This window comes from Mytilus trossulus, chromosome 13 (assembly GCF_036588685.1).
Source record: "Mytilus trossulus isolate FHL-02 chromosome 13, PNRI_Mtr1.1.1.hap1, whole genome shotgun sequence".
Classification (NCBI taxonomy): domain Eukaryota; kingdom Metazoa; phylum Mollusca; class Bivalvia; order Mytilida; family Mytilidae; genus Mytilus; species Mytilus trossulus.
The window spans coordinates 24,426,861-24,447,871 of NC_086385.1; the positions used below are offsets into that span (position 1 = coordinate 24,426,861).

At 32.5% G+C, this 21,011-nt stretch overlaps 1 protein-coding gene across 2 annotated transcripts; it reads right to left on the reverse strand.

Annotated features, from left to right (window-relative positions):
* Positions 1-273: 273 nt before the first annotated feature.
* Positions 274-19,587, reverse strand: LOC134693927 (tubulin delta chain-like). 2 transcript variants are annotated; one of them, XM_063554867.1, is made up of 12 exons: positions 19,385-19,587; positions 16,044-16,139; positions 13,332-13,384; positions 12,560-12,638; positions 10,917-10,975; positions 6,864-7,005; positions 5,417-5,569; positions 3,896-3,991; positions 3,182-3,254; positions 2,746-2,890; positions 1,751-1,911; positions 274-407 (listed from the first exon to the last, which is right to left on the reverse strand). In XM_063554867.1, the coding sequence occupies exons 1-12, from the start codon at positions 19,477-19,479 to the stop codon at positions 339-341; spliced, it is 1,221 nt and encodes a 406-aa protein (XP_063410937.1). In that variant the 5' UTR covers positions 19,480-19,587; the 3' UTR covers positions 274-338. The 2 variants fall into 2 exon arrangements, with proteins under 2 accessions (XP_063410937.1, XP_063410939.1); XM_063554869.1 differs by lacking the exon at positions 16,044-16,139.
* Between the last annotated feature and the right edge of the window lie 1,424 nt (positions 19,588-21,011).

Consider the following 21,011-nt stretch of genomic DNA (forward strand, 5'->3'; position numbering starts at 1 on the left):
ACTCCTAATAAGAGAGAAATTAAGAATACTAAAAATCTTAACTTTTTTTTCAAGTAGTCATTGAACTATGAAAATTAGGTCAAGGACAATGGACATATGACAGACTGAAACTTGTGGCATCTATATACAACATATGCAGGATCAAGGTCTTCTACCTTCTGAAATATTAAGCTTTTAAGAAGTTAGCAAACGCCACCGCCTCTGAATCACTATCCCTATGTTGAGCTTTCTGCGACATAAGTCACAGGCTCAACAAAAACAACAACTAACATAAAGACATAAGACACACATTTGTTTTGATGATCATAAATATTTAAATCATAAATTTCATTTAAATTTTATGAAAATGCACTTTTATAATTCTGTATAATGTCCTCTACAACATCAAATGCTTCTTCAAAATCCTCCTGAAAAAGACAGAAATTAGATATTAAAAAATTACACTGTTCTGCTATATCATATTTTTACCTTTGAATGTTAAATTTAAAAACACACTTTAAAAAAAATCTGTTTTTGATTTCAGATCAGGATTTCAAAAGCAACTACATCATTATTTTTTGTTTTTCTTGACATGCAATGATCAGCTGAATATCTGTAACCATTGACTAAATATTAAGACATTAGATTAGAATTTTTTTTTTTTGCGTTTTAACACGTTTTTAGCACCGCTTTGGGCTATTTCGTGATGGCCAGTTTTTTATTGGCGGAGGAAGCCACAGTGCCTGGAAAAAAACACTGACCTTACAATAGGGAAGCTGACTATCCTAGTCAATTAAGATTGAAGTCTAGTGCACCAGTTCGAAATTCACAACCTAAGTGTTGACAGGCTAGTGATTACAGTAGACACTAGTTATACCACTCAGCCACTGAGACAAGGCTCCTGTTAGACATTAGAGATGTGTACATCGATCAACTATTGTCACTTTTTGTCATAAAGATCAACCCTGTTTCCAAGCTTAAACATCCATGGCTTACAAATATTTGACTTTGAGCATTCTTGATGAAAGTGAGATCATGAAAATACTATCTCACTGCGTTGAAGACCCATTGGTGGCCTTGCTGTTATCTGCCATTTGGTCGGGCTGTTGTCTGATTGACATACTCCCCATTTCCATTCTGAGTTTTACTTTGAACAGATACAATAAATAAACTATTATTTATAGAATAACTAATTGAAAAATTCAAACAGAGAAAAATATTCAACGAGTGACCAAATAACACATTAATTCATGCGCATGAGGTAATTATCCTTGTTGTTAGGTCACGAGTTGAATATTTTTCTATATTTTAATTCTTTGATTAGTTATTCTTTTTATTGATCTCAAGACATTGTTTGGTTATTCTTTATATACTGCAATCCTACAACTGTTCCAAATGAAATATTCAGGGTAAAATCATCAACATTATTTTTTAATTTGGAGCATATGAGGTAAAAAAATCAGCTAACCTGTACTTTTAATGAATTCATAAATAACACTCAACGAAAATGCAGTGTCAAGGTCATAAACAAGTTGATATTAGGTGAGTGATTGTCTATGACAAATGATTAAGAGGTGTAGTAACAGACATTCCTTTTAAGTTAATTCTAAATTTCATTTCAAACTGGAGTAAATCATGAAAAAGTTTGACGACGTCACGGTCACATGACAAAATGATGTCTATGAGCTGATAGACAAAACACTTCAGCCAATTAAGAAGATGCATTACATCCAAAATTAAATTATAAATATCTAAACACTATCCTACTTACATTGGTTACTCTATACTTGTTGTACCAATGGAGATATGCTTTGGCAGCAAATTTAACCCTTGACCTTTCATAGACGGTCTCAAGGTATTCTACTATTGACTCTGAATTCGATGCTACTGTAATGGAAGCTGTGTCTTTCGGTCCAATACTATTGGTTTTGGCTGAAATAATATTTGATTGTTGATATTATATGATAAAACATCTACTGACAAATATGAATATACTATTGTGAACAGCTGATTTATTTTTGTTTTATACCTTATCAACATATACTGTAAATTCAGAAATTATTACAAGCATTTATTATTGCAATTTTGTCATTGAAGACTAAAATGTGATTTTAATTTTTGTGATATTGTGAAAAATCCTCTTTAATTTATAAAAAAAATCAAAATGTGAGTTTAAATATTGTGATTATAACCCTGTCGCATTTTCACAATAATAAAAGCATTGCAATAATTTCTGAATTCAAAGTAGTTTTTGTTAGGTTTTCTATAAAAGATATTTCTACATTAAACCAGTATTGCCATGAATATTTTCTGTCTTCCATTGTTAGTGAAGATGAGTATGGGTGTAGCTGTTTTTTGCATACAGGAATCATACATGTTTTATGACAACTAAAGACACAAAAAGTTCAATTAATCACTCTCTTTTAATTTACCAAGTGAAAATCAAATTTTAAAGACAGTTGTCAGCATACTGTTAAAACTGGTTTTATTTTACATGAAATTCAAATTCTGTTATTTTTCAAAATATAATACTTTTTTTCTTCTCTCATTTGTTGAAACTGCTTGGCAATCGGAGCTATTAGAAATAGAAAAACTTAGATGTCTACAAAAGACTATATATCTCTAAATGTAATTGTCTAGGCTACGTGTTGAAGACCTTACTTTGAACTTTAATTGTTTACTTTTTACACATTGTAACCTTGACGAAGAGTTGTATCATTGGCACTCATATCCCATCTTTATATTTCTATAATTTTTTACACATACCAGTCCAGATATCTATAGGGAAGGGATTCCAGCTGACCGTGTTGAAAGATTTACGGAACTTTTTCTCCAGCCCCTGTGTCATCTGAGGGTAAAATGTCTCTGTACTGTCACCTCGTGCTATCACTACATTACCTATACTACCAAACTGATGCTTTAGAAGGAAAATATTTGCATGCTCTTTCCTCTTGTATCAAAAAACATATGTACCAAATAAAAAAATAAACAGGTTCAGCCAATTTTAAGTAATAAAAGCTAAGGAATAGATAACTGTTATGTTTTGGCCTATCTTTTTATATTCTCTATTTTTAGTAGCCTGTTTTTCATCATTTGATATTTTTTTACTGGTCGATATTCTATTTTCTATATTGTTTGCACATATTTTGTTGTCCCATTGTCTTATTTGTAAACCACATCCCAATCCTAATACTAAGGATACCATATTTCCTTTCCCATCATGTCGTCTAATGCCTTGACTCATCTGTTTCTGTAATCCTGCCCATGATAGCTTACTGTAATAAATTAAATATAACATAAGTTTGATTAGCATACACCTCCTTTAATTTGGAGCACCTCATTATGTTTCTGCAATCCTGCCAAAGACAGCTGCTTACTGTAATAGCAAAGTAAAAGCATATGTTTGATAAGAATACACCTCCTATCATTTGGAGCACCACTGTATGTGAAGTTAAAACTACTAATAAAGTTTTAAGTTGGAGTATCACTCAAAGTGACATTAAAACTACAAAATAAAGATCATTTCATCAATTTATTTGAACATCCTTTAATTACTTCTTGATATCTTCTGTGTGCACTAATAGAGAAGCATTAAACCATAATTTTCCTTTCCAAATTATGTGTTTTTTCATTCGATATCAGATCAGTTTTATCAGATCAAGAGTTTGCGTTTGTAATTTTGTTTACTGTAAATTAAGAAATTATTGCAGGGGTTTTATTATTTTTTGCAAATAGCATGACTTGGTGATATAATTAGCAATTATAAGAACTCATATTTTGATATTAGATACACATATTTGCATGCAGATGATTATCCTGAATAGCACAAATAATCTTGCATTTGTGTCACACCAATAAATGTGTTCATTAATGTCTGAATTTAAAGTACATATTTGACTTAATTATTTTAACTTACCTTTTAGCTATATGATGGACCTGTACAAATTTATTTGCAGGAAGTGGACACACTGATCTTATCATCTCCCAAGGTTCCATACCTATACTTGGCCCACTACAAAACAAAAATTATGAACTTGCAATTAGAATACAAAAATGTAACAACATAAAAAAGAAGATGTGGTATGATTGCCAATGAAACAACTCTCCACAAGAGACAAACATGACACAGAAATTAACAACTAAAGGTCGCCATATGGCCTTCAACAATGAGAAAAGCACATACTGCATAGTCAGCTTAAAGTATATTATAACTAAATCTTATTTAGATACAATATTTTGTTTACTCTCCACAGTACCCCATACCACATAGTCAGCTATACAATGCATTGATTGACTCCTCTTAAGCTTGTAAACTGTCTGGTTTATCTACTGTTCCAGGAAGTAAGTAATTTAAAATAAAAAAAAGACCATAAAATAATCTTGTTTCAATTCTAATTGATGTAAAAGTGATTACTTTTACACTGTGTTGACAAAAGTTATAATGAACAAATTCTTTTAACATGGTGAGACAAAACGAAAAATTTGTATGTAAAGGGAGGGGGCTGTGTTTACCTCCTTTTATGTTATAGGAGACCATGGTGTAAGAGGAGACCTTTCATATCGAATCAAATCTTTCAAAAGAGAAAACATTTTTTTTCATATTTAGTGCAAGGGGAGATAACCAAGTCTTTTTTTATTTATTGTAAGCAAGTGACCATGTTTATTTGTTTTGAGACTATTTACAACCTTTTACATATGGGAAAGCAATCCATACCTTGTGTGTGAAAGAACTGACAATATATAGCTTGTTTTAAATGAGTTATTATTTCTTACACATTTTTATATAAGGGAGGGACGCATCAAACCTAAAAGTGTAAGTGTATAACTATGTCGTGTAGATTTGGGGAAGAAACTATGTGTATGCTCCCTTTTATACATGAGGGGACTTTTTTACGAATTTGTGTATAGTGTGATTTTTTTGTAATGTATTGTGTATAGTGAAATGAAATAAATCTATATGGTGAATTTTTTAATTTCTTAATCTTTAATGAGTAAAGGGAGACAATTCAAGCTATTTTTCATGTATTTTACAAATTCTTTTCTAATTTAAACAAATCTAATATTTTTGGTACTCCAACAAATTAACATTTGGTATTTGTATACTTAATGAAATTATTGTGGTTTTTTCATAATATACATATGAATTATGTAAAAAGTGATATTAAAAAAATCTGAATTAATAATAGTAAGGGGAGAGAAATTAACCTTTTTGGTGTCATGGTATCTGTGGGCAGGAATACTCCACCTAGAGCAGAGGCTATAGAGGTGTTCATGGAATCAAAAGAAACATGGCCAATTTATACAAGGGGAGATAATCTAACCTTTTTGGTGTCATGGTATCTGTGGGCAGGAATACTCCACCTAGAGCAGAGGCTATAGAGGTGTTCATGGCATCAAAAGAAACATGGTCACTTTATACAAGGGGAGATAATCTAACCTTTTTGGTGTCATGGTATCTGTGGGCAGGAATACTCCACCTAGAGCAGACGCTATAGAGGTGTTCATGGCATCAAAAGAAACACTCTCCATCTTCCTCTGAAGTTTTCCGAGAACGTCATCGTTATAGGTCAGAACAATACAGTCAGTATTCCTGAAAAAGAATAATATTTGTCTTTATAAATGTATTTCTGAAACAAAAACTGCATTTGCAAAAGATTATTTTAATTTTAAAATATCCATACTTTGGCTATAAATTTGATAAAATATTCTAGGAATAGTTGAAAATATAAATACAAAAATGTAGAGGAAAAGACAAAAAAAACAAGAGGCTGTCACAACGACAGCAAACCGGATTTATTAGCATTTATTTGTGTCCTGGCAATATCACAAGAACCATTACTGATGATTGGTGAAAGTTAAAATTGTCAATATCAAATTTGACCTCTATTTTGTCATCAGTATCAACATATTAAAATTTGAAAAGCTTAGATTGAATGGTTTGTGAGTAAATGCAACAACGTGAATGGAAACACCATTTTACGATCTTTCAAGAACCATAACTCCGGAACGGTAAAAGTCAAAATCGTCATTATTGAACTTGACCTCTATTTTGTCATCAGTAACAACATATTAAAATTTTGGAAGCTTTGGTAGAACAGTTCATGCGTAAATGCACGGACACGACTGGAAACGCCATATTTCAATCTTTCAAGAACCATAACTCCTGAACGGTAAAAGTCAAAATTCATTATTGAACTTGACCTCCATTTTGTCACCAGTAACAACATATTAAAATTTGGGAAGCTTTGGTAGAACAGTTCATGCGTAAATGCACGGACACGACTGGAAACGCCATATTTCAATCTTTCAAGAACCATAACTCCTGAACGGTAAAAGTCAAAATTCATTATTGAACTTGACCTCCATTTTGTCACCAGTAACAACATATTAAAATTTGGGAAGCTTTGGTTGAACTGTTCATGCGTAAATGCACGGACACGACTGGAAACGCCATTTTTCAATCTTTCAAGAACCATAACTCCTGAACGGTAAAAGTCAAAATGGCCATTATTGAACTTGACCTTCATTTAGTTGTCAGTAACAACATATTAAAATTTAAAAAGCTTTGGATAAACGGTTCTTGTGTTTATGCACGGACAACATTTGATTGCCGCCCGACCGACCGACCGACCGCCCGCCGCCCTGCCGAGCATCCCCAATTTAATAACCGGCATTTTTGTCACAAAAATCAGGTTAACAACAAAAAAACTGTTCAATATTTTTGTGCATTCAAATTTAGAAATTTCTAAAACCAAACCTATTCCCAGATTTTATTTTCTTTATTTCTTGTTTCTGATTTTCCTTTAATATCATATTAAAATGATGTTATGTTAGAAGATTTCAAGCTTATCATAAAATATCCTAAATATTACTTGTAATTTTACCTTTGAAGGTATGACAGTGTTAGCAAAGCATTATAGTTCTGTAACGGACTTTCTCCTGTCAAACATGGCGCCACAGTACAGGAAATCAGGTGGTTCATGGGATATTCCTCCCTCACGGTCTCACACAGACGAGATCCTAATCCTAAAAAAACATAAAAAAAAATAAAGAAATCCATGTATGGTTCTGTTTGATAATGATCTCAACAGAAGTCACTGTAGTAATAATTCATTTTTTCAGAATCTAGAGGACTATGGATAATTCTCATTGTTCGTTCACCACAATGAAAATAATGTTACGTCATTGGTTGAATTTCTATTGTTTATCACATTTTAAACCAATCACAATGTTTTGGTGTACGCTTTCAGAAATATTTCCCAGAATGCATTAGATTCTGAAACGGCGAATTGGATAATTTCTTTTCTTAGAATATATAGATCTCTATAAAGTTTAGCTTGATATTTCCTCAAATCCAAAAAAACACAACAAATGGAAAATCATGAGGCCTTGTGATTGGTTTCAGTTGTCTCCCTTTGTCTAATTATTTTACATGAGGATATATAATCACCGGGGTATAGCTGATGACCGTAACTGCATTCACGGTCATCCCAAGATGTCGGATGAAATTTTAGGTCAGTATCTGTATTGTCTGTTACAATGTTTCTATATCATTTTCTTTACAAAGTATACATTGATACGATGTAAATTTATAAAAGATTCACACAGAAATCACAAATTACTACCGTAAAATGTTCAGGAAACGCGAAATTCAATTTGAAAAAATCGCTAAGATGTCCGTAAATCGTTATCAAAATATTTTCAAGATGACCGTAACATAAAACAAGGATGACCGTTATTGGTAAACAGATGACCGTAACTTGTAAAAGATGACCGTTATTTGTAAAGATTGACTGTAATTTATAAAGGATGATCGTAACTTTTAAATGATGACCCTCAATTCTAAGAATATCCGTATTTGTATTCATAGCTTTTTGTTGTGTTTGTCTCAATAGGGGCTTAGTTAGCCGATATAAACATGTTTCATCAATTTATTTTTAACTATTTGCCGTATTTTGAGTTCATTACAATGATAGTAAATTGCAAATTTCTCGTAAACAATGAAATATTTATTGATAACGACATTAAAATTTTAATACAAATTGACAGAGATACGATGAAAAGTTGAAGAAACAAGAATGTGTCGCTCTGAGGTGTCTCTAGTACATGCCTCATCTACACTATAATTTTCTATGTTCAGTGGACCGTTAAAATGGGAAAAACTGTCATTTGGCATTATGATTAGAAAGATCATATCATAGAAAACATGTGTACTAAGTTTCAAGTTGATTGGACTTCAACATCATCAAAAATCTCCTCGACCAAAAACTGTAACTTGAGGTGGGACAGACGGACGAACGAGCAGACGAACGGACGAACAAACGAACGGACGCACAGACCAGAAAACATAATGCCCATGAATGGAGCATAAAAAACACTAATCAAACATATGAATATCCCGTAATCAAGCCTGTGTGTATGGTTCCAGAGGAAGCAGATTAAAATCTTAGTTTTTTATATATGAATAACATTGCTGTATATACAAATTGACAAGGTTCCCCTCAGTGGTGGATCCAAGGGGGGGGTCCGGGGGTTGGAACCCCCTTTTTATTTACCGATCAGTGCATTTGAATGGGGACACATAGTTTGAACCCCCTTTTTTTAAAATGGCTTAATCCGCCCCTGACCCTTGTGATACGCTATACGCACAAGACTATTTTAAGGATCTATTTTGCTGGAGCTCGCCTTCACTAGTTTGGTCGTAGTATTTTAAAAACAGGTTCTGTTATTTTACTTACAAGACAAAATAGAAGACAAATCAAAGACGATATAATATCAATGGGTGTACATCCATTGGCATTTATTATAATATGTCATTACAAGGAATTCCAGAAATAAAAAAAAATCTTGTGGCTTTTAGTTGGAGGCTGTGCAGCACACTTTTTTTTTTATTATACTTGTAAGGTGTCATTTAATCGCGCTTTTGTTGCATGTTTCCCCCCACTTTTTCATGTGCATGTTTTGTTGTATGTTCATTTTAAAAATTATACCCTCTACCGTAAAAAAATAAATATATATGGTGATCTTTGTATTTAAAGCACGTCTTATTTTCTCCTACCTATAGGATAATACTCTCATATAAATACGTTTTATATCAACACCATTAATCATTTGATACAAAAAAAGTAGTTATACAAATACGGATATTTCTTAGAATTGACGATCATCCTTTAAAAGTTACGGTCATCATTTAGAAATTACGGTCATCCTTTACAAATTACGGTCATCTTTTAACCAATTACGGTCACCCTTGTTATGAATTGCTAATTCTGTTACGGTCATCTCGATTGTGATTTACAGTCATCTTAGTGATTTTTTTAAATCGAATTTCCTGTTTCATGCACATTTCTCGGAAGTAATTTGTGATTTCCGTGTGAATCTTTTATAAATTTACATCGTATCAATGTCTCCTTTGTAAAGAAAATGATATAGAAGCACTGTAACAGACAATACAGATACTGACCTATTTTTTCATCCGACATCTTGGGATGACCGTGAATGCAGTTACGGTCATCAGCTTTACCCCAGTGTATAATATCAGGTGGATATCCAGTTGAAATAGAACAAAAGAATCGAAGCTCTTTGTTAGAGAAGGTGATAAATGCTTACTGTAATGTTTAAAACAACAATTTTCTTCTCAATTATGAAGTGTTTTCAATTAATCTATTACATAGTAATGCAGAACAATTAGATATCAAGTCGACAATATGGGTATCTATCAAGTTGGATGTAGAAAATGCATAACCTCTGAATTATTTTTTTTACCACAGACGGAGAACATATCAATCTATTAGTTCAGTAATTTTTGTGTCTGCCCTTCCATTATGTGACTAAAAAAAAAAATCCCCAAAATAGGTAATAATTGTATCGAAAAGAGAAAATTGAGTGCATCTTTTTATGTTAGGGTGTGTTTGAGGTGTATATTTTGTCTTTAAAACGTACACAGCAAGAGTATTTGATATATCATCTCGCTTCAGATTCTATCATTTTTGTATATCAAAGCTACAGGTTGACTTTATAACATAAAAAAATCACAGTACGAAAAGATGAAATATATTGGTCAAGTGAAATACCTATCTAATGAATCACAAAAACAGAGAAGGTGCATGTGTTCGAATAGCCATTTTTTTTTACTAAAAGTACTTGACGACAGTCTTTAAGTTGGATGATGAAAATGCATGTCTTCGAAAAAAAAATAAAAAATTTGTGTGTCATAACTAGGGTTTATAATCTTCAACCACTGAACATTTTTTGTCTGCCTTTCTACGAAATATTTAATTAGAATTTTTTTAAATGTTTAACATGTTTAAGAATTTTTCGAAAATTCCACCTGACAACCGATCAGTTTAATAGATCAGAATATTTTTAAGTTGAATCAATGCAGACAAGATCATTAAATGATGCTCATTAGCTATTAGACACATTGGTCTTTTAAAAAACAACTGACATATAAGGATCGTAATGGTGCTATGTGGATGAATTTATCAGTTTTCAAGAGCAAAATTGGCAGCGTGTCATCCCTACAACGGCTTCTATTTCGACGATTGTGAAAATGAACTGGCGTAATGAGGAGATAATTTTGACGAAGTAGAATCCTGACTGAATATTGACATGATTGAATAAACGATATTAAGAAAGTTTCTGTTGCTGAATTGTTTTATTTTTACTTAATACTAATTTGGACTCCAGTGTATATCACCATGTACACTGATGTAGATTATCATGATTATGTTTAAAAACAAGAGTTTTATTTTAAAATTGATATATCATTATCATGATTATAATTTTACAAGCTAGTTTCAGCCAAAACTCAATCCTAGCATTAAAGAAACTTAGAAATGGGAAAAAAAATACATTTAAATGACAAGGGGAGATAACAAAATTTTGTCATTTCATTTACATAAGAGCTATATTACCTCAAACATACAAGTACCAACCTGATCCTGTTCCACCAGTCAAACTGTGCATCATTATACAACCACTGTACATGTCACATCTGAAAAATAAATAAACTTCTTGGGACCAGGCATCTAATAACTTACTGTTTCAGATTTTGTTGACCTCTAAAGGTCTTTGAATTTTGTGTGTTGTTAGTTTATATAAGTATTATAATTTCTTGTGCACTACTATTTTTGGATTGAGGAAAAAATGTTATTTCAGGGGATAATTGATTTCAAAGATTTAAATCAGTCTGCATGCAAGCCAATAAACATTATAAAAATATGTATTATTTTACCTTTCAAATTCTTAGTTCCCATTTATCTGCAAAATCCACTAAAATGTGTATCCCACCAAAAATAATAAAGCCACAGTAGAACAAATAATTCCATTCATTTAAATAACTGCCCCTTTTATGTCATTTATGATGATGACAAATCTTTTTTGAGATTTGTCTTTTATGAATCATTTGATTAATTGATAAAAAATGAAAAACAAATTTTGGTTTTCTATGATCTGTTCTGTTGACAGTTTTTTCCATGGCCTCGTCAGTTCGTCTTCAATTTGAATATCATTTGAGTATCTATTTTAAATATTAACAATATTACTTTGATTATTTCCCTATGACCTATGCAAGAATTAGTGGCATATGGCAAAGAAAATAACTTTATCAGGAGCCTGTAATTCAGTGGTTGTCGTTTGTTTATGTGCCAGTGTTACATATTTGTTTTTCGTTCATTTTTTTTTATATAAATAAGGCCGTTAGATTTTTCGTTTGAATTGTTCAACATTGTCTTATCGGGGCCTTTTATAGCTGACTATGCGGTATGGGCTTTGCTCATTGTTGAAGATCGTATGGTGACCTATAGTTGTTAATGTCTGTGTCATTTTGGTCTCTTGTGGACAGTTGTCTCATTGGCAATCATACCCCATCTTCTTTTTTATATTATCATGATTTATGCAACATGTTAGCCTTAAGGTGGTACCTAACACTACAGGGAGATAACTCTGTAAAGTCAGCTAAACGTTTTAATAACGTTGTGTTGTAAAAGGAATATTAAGCTTCTCAATGATCAAAATTGGTGGTTCTCAAATTGCTATATAACCAGCGTAATATTTGACAAAACGGTTGGTTCAAAGTTTTTTAAATTTTTATATTTTTGTTAAAGTGTGAAAGTAAATACTTTGACAAAATTTCATAAAAATTAAATGAGCCAAATTAATTTTAGTGAAAGTGTTGGGTACCACCTTAATTATTGCTTTTTTTATATACAAATGTAGTTTTGTCTTTGTGTTTGGAATTCAGAATTAGGTCAGTTATTAAGACCTTGCTTTACACTAGATATTTGTCCATTTGGGCTTTAGAGCTGGTTACAGGCTGTATGAAGAATCCTGAAGGATCATCACTTATGTATTTACAAATGATTTAGATGTACAGTGTAGATGCTATCAAATTCAAAATGACCCTACTCCACATCTTCTTATATCAATGCAACATAAAAAGTTACTGTTAATTGAAAAATTATTCTGCATTCTATTCAAGACAAAAAATGTTGATATATTGAAATCAACATTTCAATTATAGCAATACTTCATGTATTAAAATGTATTATCATATTGTCTACAATAAAAATTGTGTTACCTCTCAATTTCTTTCCTGACTTGGTTGGCAGTATCCTCTAGTATGTGATCCTCTCCACTCTTCTTCAGTCCATGGTAACCTATAAATCATGCAAGGAAACCTTTCATGGAAAAATGTTTTGCTAATCATCTCCAAATAATACATGTATTTATAGATTATCATTGATCATCTCAACAAGATTGATTTTCTTGCTTGAGCCAGTACGGTGAAAATGAGAAAAGTAATCCAGTTGAGATGACCAATGATAATTTGCTTATCGCTATATTACCAGTGACGACATTGTTACTTTCATTGACAAAGACCACATTTGCCCTAAGTTTCTAGCAATTATTTTCCATATCACTCTTCTGTGCTGAGAATGGAAATGACCAGTCAGTAAGATCAAAGGAAAACTTCATAAAAAAGCGATAAAAGCAAAGATCCCAAAGTCCATGTTTGTAGTGGAATCAACCAGTGAAAATTAAGACCAAAAATTGAATAACAGATGTACATGTATGCCTTCATGTCCTGCAAAGGAATTTCTATAAATTTGGTGGAATTCAGTTCAGCAGTTTTAAGTCTGACAGCTAGCTACTATTCAACTATTAAACAAATAAATGCAAGCAAATATTTTTTAATTTACATACACTTGTGACTTGGATGAATACTTGTCTCATTGGCACTCATACCACATCTTTTTACATATATGTACAAAACGTACAGTTATTCAAAGAGGCATTGAATAGAGGAAGACAACTCTTGCATTGTCATGGCAATTTATATATATGTATACCTAATGCCCAGTTTGTTCCTCGTCCTCTCTTCCCAGATACAATATTTCCATCTCTGTAAAAAATAAATATTTCTGAGCCTTGAATAAGTTAGGAACCCAAGACCATTAGTAACAAAATCTTCATCATGTTCATCTTAAAGGATCAGGTTGGGCTGAAAGGATAGTGTTCATGAATTAAGATGGATGTGGCTGATATAGAGTACAATGTTTTCTAGTGAATTTCAAATTATAAAGGATGGAGGCTTAATTATAGCAAGATGGTACATTTTCAGGGGCGTAGCTACCCGGAGACACGACAACACGTGCATCCACGTCGTTTTCACAAAAAAAAAACACAAAAAAAACAGAAGAGAGAGAGAGAGAGAGATGAGTTGGTCAATCGGAATCGGACAGAGTGTTTCATGTATTATCTAAGACTATTATGATAGGATATTTGTTTAACGTTCGGAGGCTGTTTGCGTCTTTTCATCTATCCCGGATATTAGTTTGACAACCTAGTTACAAGTGTTCGAGTCATGCAGAAAAAGATCGTAGCTCCCTATACGCTAACACACAGTTGCGTGCACATTGATTCGGCATGCAAGAAAAAAACGGCAACATAAAAATTTATAAATTGGATGTTAAAGGAAACACCTATGTTGTCACTTTTTTAATTGATGAAATATCATTAAATAACAACATTTGGTTTCAAAATAAACTTTTTTGGGGAGATTATGACAAAATCGGAAGGTAACTTGTATCTTTTACAATATTTGAATTTGTAATACTCAGTCTAAGACATGTACGTAGTTTTGAAGCACATTTTACAGTGTACAGTTCATCAGTTTGGAATGAGATGTTCCAATCGGCATTAGAGTTATAAGATCCCTTCGATATCTTTAAAAATATGCTGAGGCGTTGTGGTCGACAGACTACCAGGGCCAATCACCCTGCAACCATGCCAAAACAGTATTGGAAATTCTCATTATTTTTTGCGTTCATAGACCATATGATAAGTGAACTGGAGAGTGGAGTTGCATCAAGTATTATCAGAAAATTGTTTCTTTGCGCTGTACCTGCTTCATCGTGTTGTAGGAAATATCCCAAACGAACAAATCTCAATATTTTTTGTAACATACGAAAGTGACCTGGCATGTAATTTTGACGAATTCAATTGGGAGGTCGCTCGATGCCGAACACGTACGCTGGTTTATAACATCTCGTGAGTGCTACCATGCCATGATGGAGATCTATCAGTCACAGTAATATGTATGTTATTGAAAACAAATGTATGATCAACAATGAACAACGACAGTTACATAGCATTATTGCATATTCATCTGGATTTCAGTGTGAATATTGACAAAGTAATAGAGAAGTTTGTTTCTGCCCAGACCTGAAGAGCAGATTTTGGACAATTTTGAGTAAATTCTGAATCACAAATAAGTGTTGTTTATGTATTACTCTATTCAGAAGATTTATTAATAGTTTTACATTCATAAATTTTTATCTTCATATAGCTCCTCTTTTAACTGTCCTATGACCAAAAACCGAAAAAAAAACATTTTTCTGCATAAAAGGGTCCCAAAATGTTGCTTCCTCTTGGTTTCATTCTAGCTATGCCCCTGATTTTACCACTGGTTAATAAATTAGTAGTTTTTGTTTGTTGCTGTATATCGTTTTATTTTTATTTTTCTATCAGTTGGTTATTAGTATTCTTGTTTAAACTGTTTGAATTTACACTTGTCATGTTAAGACTTTGTATAGCTTGCTTTGCAGTTATGGGTTTTGCTCATGAATGTTGTATTGAGACCTATAGCAATGTTTAGTTGCTGCTTTTTGTCATTAATTTGGTCTCTGGTGGAGAGTTGTCCAATTTGTAATCATATCAGATCTTGTTTCTATAGCATCTTGATGTTTTGCCATGTTTTTATTAAGGCGAACAATGAGATGAAATTGTCACAAAAAAAAAAAAAACTTGCATTTTAATTATATATAGCATATTTCTAAAATTGCAATAATAATAAATCTTGCATTTGTCTGTGGATGTGGCTTTTGTTCACTATTGACAATTCTAACATGACGTCCTTGAAACGCTTTGAGTACACACCTGTTGTACTCCCATGTTATATGTTTTTTCGCAATGAGGAACCCGACGTCATAGAACCCAGACCTAAGAATATAAGCATTTTACAGGAAAATACACGCTTTTGAAACCGAAAATCATTACGACAAGAAAACGTAAACAAACGATGCTAAAATGTGGTATAAGCCTTTATTTTTATACATATAAGACATATTAGTAAATTATCATTTTAATTCATCTAAAACTCATATAAGTAAATTATCATTTTAATTCATCTAAAACTATCTAAATACGTTATTGTAAATAGTTAAAGCATGTGACTATTGTGTTTGCTCTGTTCTTTTACGCCAATTTAATAGTGCGTTTATTTATGGGAACGGCAAATATTTGCCTCCACCTAGAGCGCTTTGATCCAAAAGAATCGCTGTGTTTGTCCTATTAGAATCAAAATATTTCATGGGGGGCTTGAATATATCTAGATTTTACCACATGTTGTCCCTTAATGCCAATATTTTACCCCTCGCTATTGCTCAGGGTAAAATAATTTGACAATCTATGGTAAAATCACGATATATTCAAGCCCCCATGAATTATTTCTTAATTAAAAATTGCAAGCACACATTTCTGAATTTCTAGTTATTTTTTACCTTATTTTTAGACCTTTACAAGCCTTTTGTACAACTTTTGGCTCACTATCTACATGCACAGATCTTTCCTTTCCATCAGGGTGTATGAAAGTGTGTCTGAAATAGAAAAAATAGAGACTTAGGTGATGGTCATGATGGTAAAACAAAAAGACAAAAAATATATATTATCACAGCCTTACTCCTTTGATATCAATCAACAATGTATGCATCAGGGCTCACACATACATTTGTGCACTACAGAATCATAAGGGGAAGTGACTTCTCTTTTTAAAATTGATAGGGAGAAGTTATGAGATTCATAGGATTTGAATCTAAATTTTTTTTGATTTTTTTCTGCACCAATTTTGTATGTTTAGCAATTGTTCAGTAGTCATGAAAAAAACGTTCCTTTGGCAAGTATAAATAGGGGAACAGATAGTATGGCATTGTTTATCCTGTTTATAACAAAGTTTCTGTTTTAGTTGTAACTTCTTTTAGGGGTGACAAAAAGAATGCTGGACAACTGGCCCAGAGACAAGTGGGACTGATTCAATCGGACCTTCTAAAAAGACAACTTGAATCGTATAAAAAGACAACTCAGATGGTATAAAAGGACAACTCAGACAAATTATTAAAAGAGGATTTGAACTATATACAGTGAGTAGACTCTTTCCAATCGGATACCCAAAATGTCAGCTAAAAATATCACATTGTCCGATATATTCGGTTAGCTGATGAACGTATATATTCCTTCAATTTTTTTCTTCAAAATTGACAGACACAACCAACAGAGATACCAATAGCTATAATAGCTGCTTTATTAATGGACATGATGGAAATTATAACTAATCTCATTTTTTTTTCAGGTACAAGTTTGGATAATTACCGCTTGAACTATACATGTTGCCTGCTCTATGGTCATGATGGTTGGGATGTTGTCTCTTTGGCACATTCCCCATTTCCATTCTCAATTTTACGTGATATAAATTATCATAAATTATTAAATGAATCTGTATTTTAGATTGCAACATCATTTCGGCATTTTACTGAAATTGCCAAAAAAATTGCATTACCTAGTTTTTGTTCTTATCTTTAAGAATTTATTATAAAACTAGAGCTGTTGTTGACATCTCCAAGATGTTATATCCTACGTCAACAGGGTTGCAGTGGCAACACTGACTTAACTGACAGGCAAATAAGGCAACTTTTAATTCTACATCTCATATGTGCAAGGAAGCCAAGAAAACCCCAATGGATTGCAAACTCGTCAGTGAAGGCATGCTCTATAGATTCCAAAGCAAACAGACAACACAGACACATGGGATGCTACTTACTGCATTAAATTTGTATGCTACATGTACCAATGATGTGACAGTCAGTCACCTTGGAAAGAAGTGTGCACTGTATTTGTGGACTGTTCATTTTTAAAAGAACATTGGGCCTAAAATAAAATATTGTTTGTTTCCCCAATCCTTACCGACCCTGCAAAAATGGTGCTACTCATAAAATTTTATTGTCAAAACCAAGTCAAATATTATTTTATTCGTTTTGGATGTTCTGGCTTGCTGGATCGTCTGATAATGTTCAAGCTTTTTGGAAAAATAAACTTATTTCCCTACCTACCTACCCACACCTGGCTTGGCAGGGTCGGGATTGGGGAAACAAACAATAAATTAATTTAGGCCTTGTATAATCATGATAAAGGACTAGGAAATAACTTTAGTGTTTTATCATGTTTATGAACTATAAATAAATTGTTTGACATATGTTTTAGAATGTTTTCCTTATTATACATTGTATTGGTAACAAGACAAATCGGCACCCAGACAAATTGGCACCGAAGTCCGAAGACATTTCAGCATCCATTTTGGACATTTCGGTATCCGCACAAATCGGCACCAAGACAATCCGGCACCTCTTTTTTAAAAATAAATTTATTATCACAAATTGCATTACAAAAAGAATATTCATAAGCTTCCATTCCTTGTTTACGGACCACCACCTAAGTGACTTTGAGTGTTAAGACTAATAGTGCTTGTATACATGTATATGTTATGTTATGATATCAGTATTTAACCTTTGTGTTCATACCTACATGTATAGTATGCTTTTGACCTAGTTTATCATGTTTATTACAACCATGAACCATGCTTTTAGTGCTTCATTTTGTGCTGTGAATTATGTGTTGTAACATAAATTGGATTTTTTCCTTTGATGTTTTTATGAACGAATTTGCTTAAAAGTGTGGTGAGGGAAAACCATGGTATATTATATGCAAATTGATGTTGTACCATACTTTGCTTATTAAATATGCAACTCAACTAGAATTCTAAGGAAAAAGGCAGAGCTTCAGCCATGGTATAACATATTCATGTTCATGTTATTCCATGGCTGAAGCTCCACCTTCTTTTTGAAAGGTATCCACCTCTAAAATATTAAGGAAACTGTAAAACGTACTAAAAGGTCAAGATCTTCATTTGTTTTCATTTTATAAGAAAAAGAAATAAATTATGTGTACCACATTTTAAGAAACCTTTTTCAAACTATATCGAATTGTTACGAATTCCCTTAATTTTGTACAGTCTTGTGCACAAACAAATAACTAAAAGGAATATACCCCTTAATAAGATACATATTCAAAGATTTTTCTGGGTGCCGAACAAATAACTAAAAGGAATAAACCACTTAATAAGATACACATTCAAAGAAACAATGTACAATATTGACAATAATGTTATAAATAGTGCAGGAGACAAATAAATAACACTCAAACATAATTGCTGAACACGCCAAATGCCCTCATACATAAACAGTGCCAGGAAATTTTAATTTTTGGTTCACTATATATAGATCAAAGATATATAATTTATAAGGTGCCGATTTGTCTAGGTGCCGATTTGTCTGGATGCCAATTTGTCTTTCATGCCGATTTGTCCAGGTACTGATTTGTCTGGGTGCCGAACTGTCTAGAATTCCATTGTATTATATTTTATTACTGTTATGTTTTCGTCAAAATTATAATTTTATACTAGTCTGAGTTATTGATGGTCTAAGTTGTCTTCTTAAACAGTCCGAGTGGTCTTTTTTGGAGACAGTCCAATCTTGATCTTGATACATGTAAGTTTATGGTTATTTTCATGTTGTCTCCAGGCCAACTTGTCTTGCACCCAACAAAAATACATCGACACGTTTGAAAAATTATATGGAGAAGAAAAAATAAGTCAAAAAGGTCATCAGTAATAAACTGGCAAAACATAAAATGTTGTTAATACTCAGAAACGAAATAACTGTTGCCGAAATGACTGTACGGGTGCCAATTTGACAAGGTGCCGAAGTGACTAGATTTTTTTTTCTTTTTGTACCCTTCATGAACAGCTTTGTCTTGTGATGTTTTCTTCCAGAAAGCCTTTCCTATTTGGTTTCCGCATTGACCGACATGTAGAAATACTGCTGACATCTTCAGATGAAAACTTCATTGTTCATAACATTGCCGTTGTCCTGCAAAACAATGTGAATGTATAATTGAAAACAGACCGAATTCTGAATTTCAACCGGATGTTATGAATAAAATAAAATTAAAAAAACCTTCGGTAAAATGTTTCCGCGTTTAATATCTTCAATATGAAAATAGAGGTGGAGGATTTCATTACAATTTGGAATAACTTGTGAATATGTTAACATTTTTAAAAACTAATCCGTTAAGGGAACACAGCTAGCTGTGTGTGCCCTAACGCTGGAGGGATCTACATAAAGAAGAAGAAGAAGGCGCCTTGTGGGGGTGTCCAAGTATTCGCATAAATGTATTTTTTTTCTGTCAATATATCACATAATCATTATTTTTTTTAAAACAAAATAACCCAAATAATAAAAAATACAGTCCTAATCTCAGGTCCTACATATCAAATAATCAAATCATCATACCTGAAACATTTGGTCTGGTCTATTTATAAATCAAATAATCACTATAAGAATTAATCTCACATGATCAAAAATCCCTTGGGGAGGCTAAAAATAAGACGTGAGTCGTGATATTAATGCCAATAAGACAACTAGCTACAGAGTACAAATAAAGTAATTATAGGTCATCGTATGGCCATCAAGAATGAGAGTAAAAACCGTATTTATACCCTAGTTCCATGTTAAAAGAATAAGTCACTTTCATATGAATAATGTGAAAAAAATCAAACTGTGACGTTTCGGAAACTCAGTAATATGACTAACGGCATGATTTATAACAAAACTCATTGTTAATTTGTACACTAACAATTACTTTCTGGATTGGCATTACATTCCACTTGGTTATGGTATATGGGAATATATATATATGTATGTTCTTCGGTTGAAATGTGTATATATATATATATAAAAAGTAAAATTATGATTTTAGCGGTTTTCACTGTCTGATGGTATGAGAAAACATATATGGGATTGCTACGATTTCATGAAGTATTTCGTATTAATCTTGCGCGCAGTCTTTCCTGTAGTATAGGACAGTTTCATGATTTTATCATGTCTGTCGTACTATTAGTGCTACGTACGGTACCTGTTACAGACATATCTAGTAGCTCGTCTTTGTAACAAATATACATCTTCCAATTGACAATAACATTGCTTTTCAAATATGACAGCATTAATAAGAAAAAAAAATCAATGCTATTTCACAAATTAAAATCCTACAAGATGTACAAAACTAACACATTATTCAGTGTCATTTGATAAACATAATTATCAAGGGACATAACTCGGTTCTACGGAATAGAGGGACATAACTCAGTTCTACGGAATAGAGGGACATAACTCAGTTCTACGGAATAAAGGGACATAACTCAGTTCTATGGAATAGAGGGACATAACTCAGTTCTACGGAATAGAGGGACATAACTCAGTTCTAAGGAATAGAGGGACATAACTCAGTCCTTCGGAATAGAGGGACATAACTCAGTTCTACGGAATAGAGGGACATAACTCAGTTCTACGGAATAGAGGGAC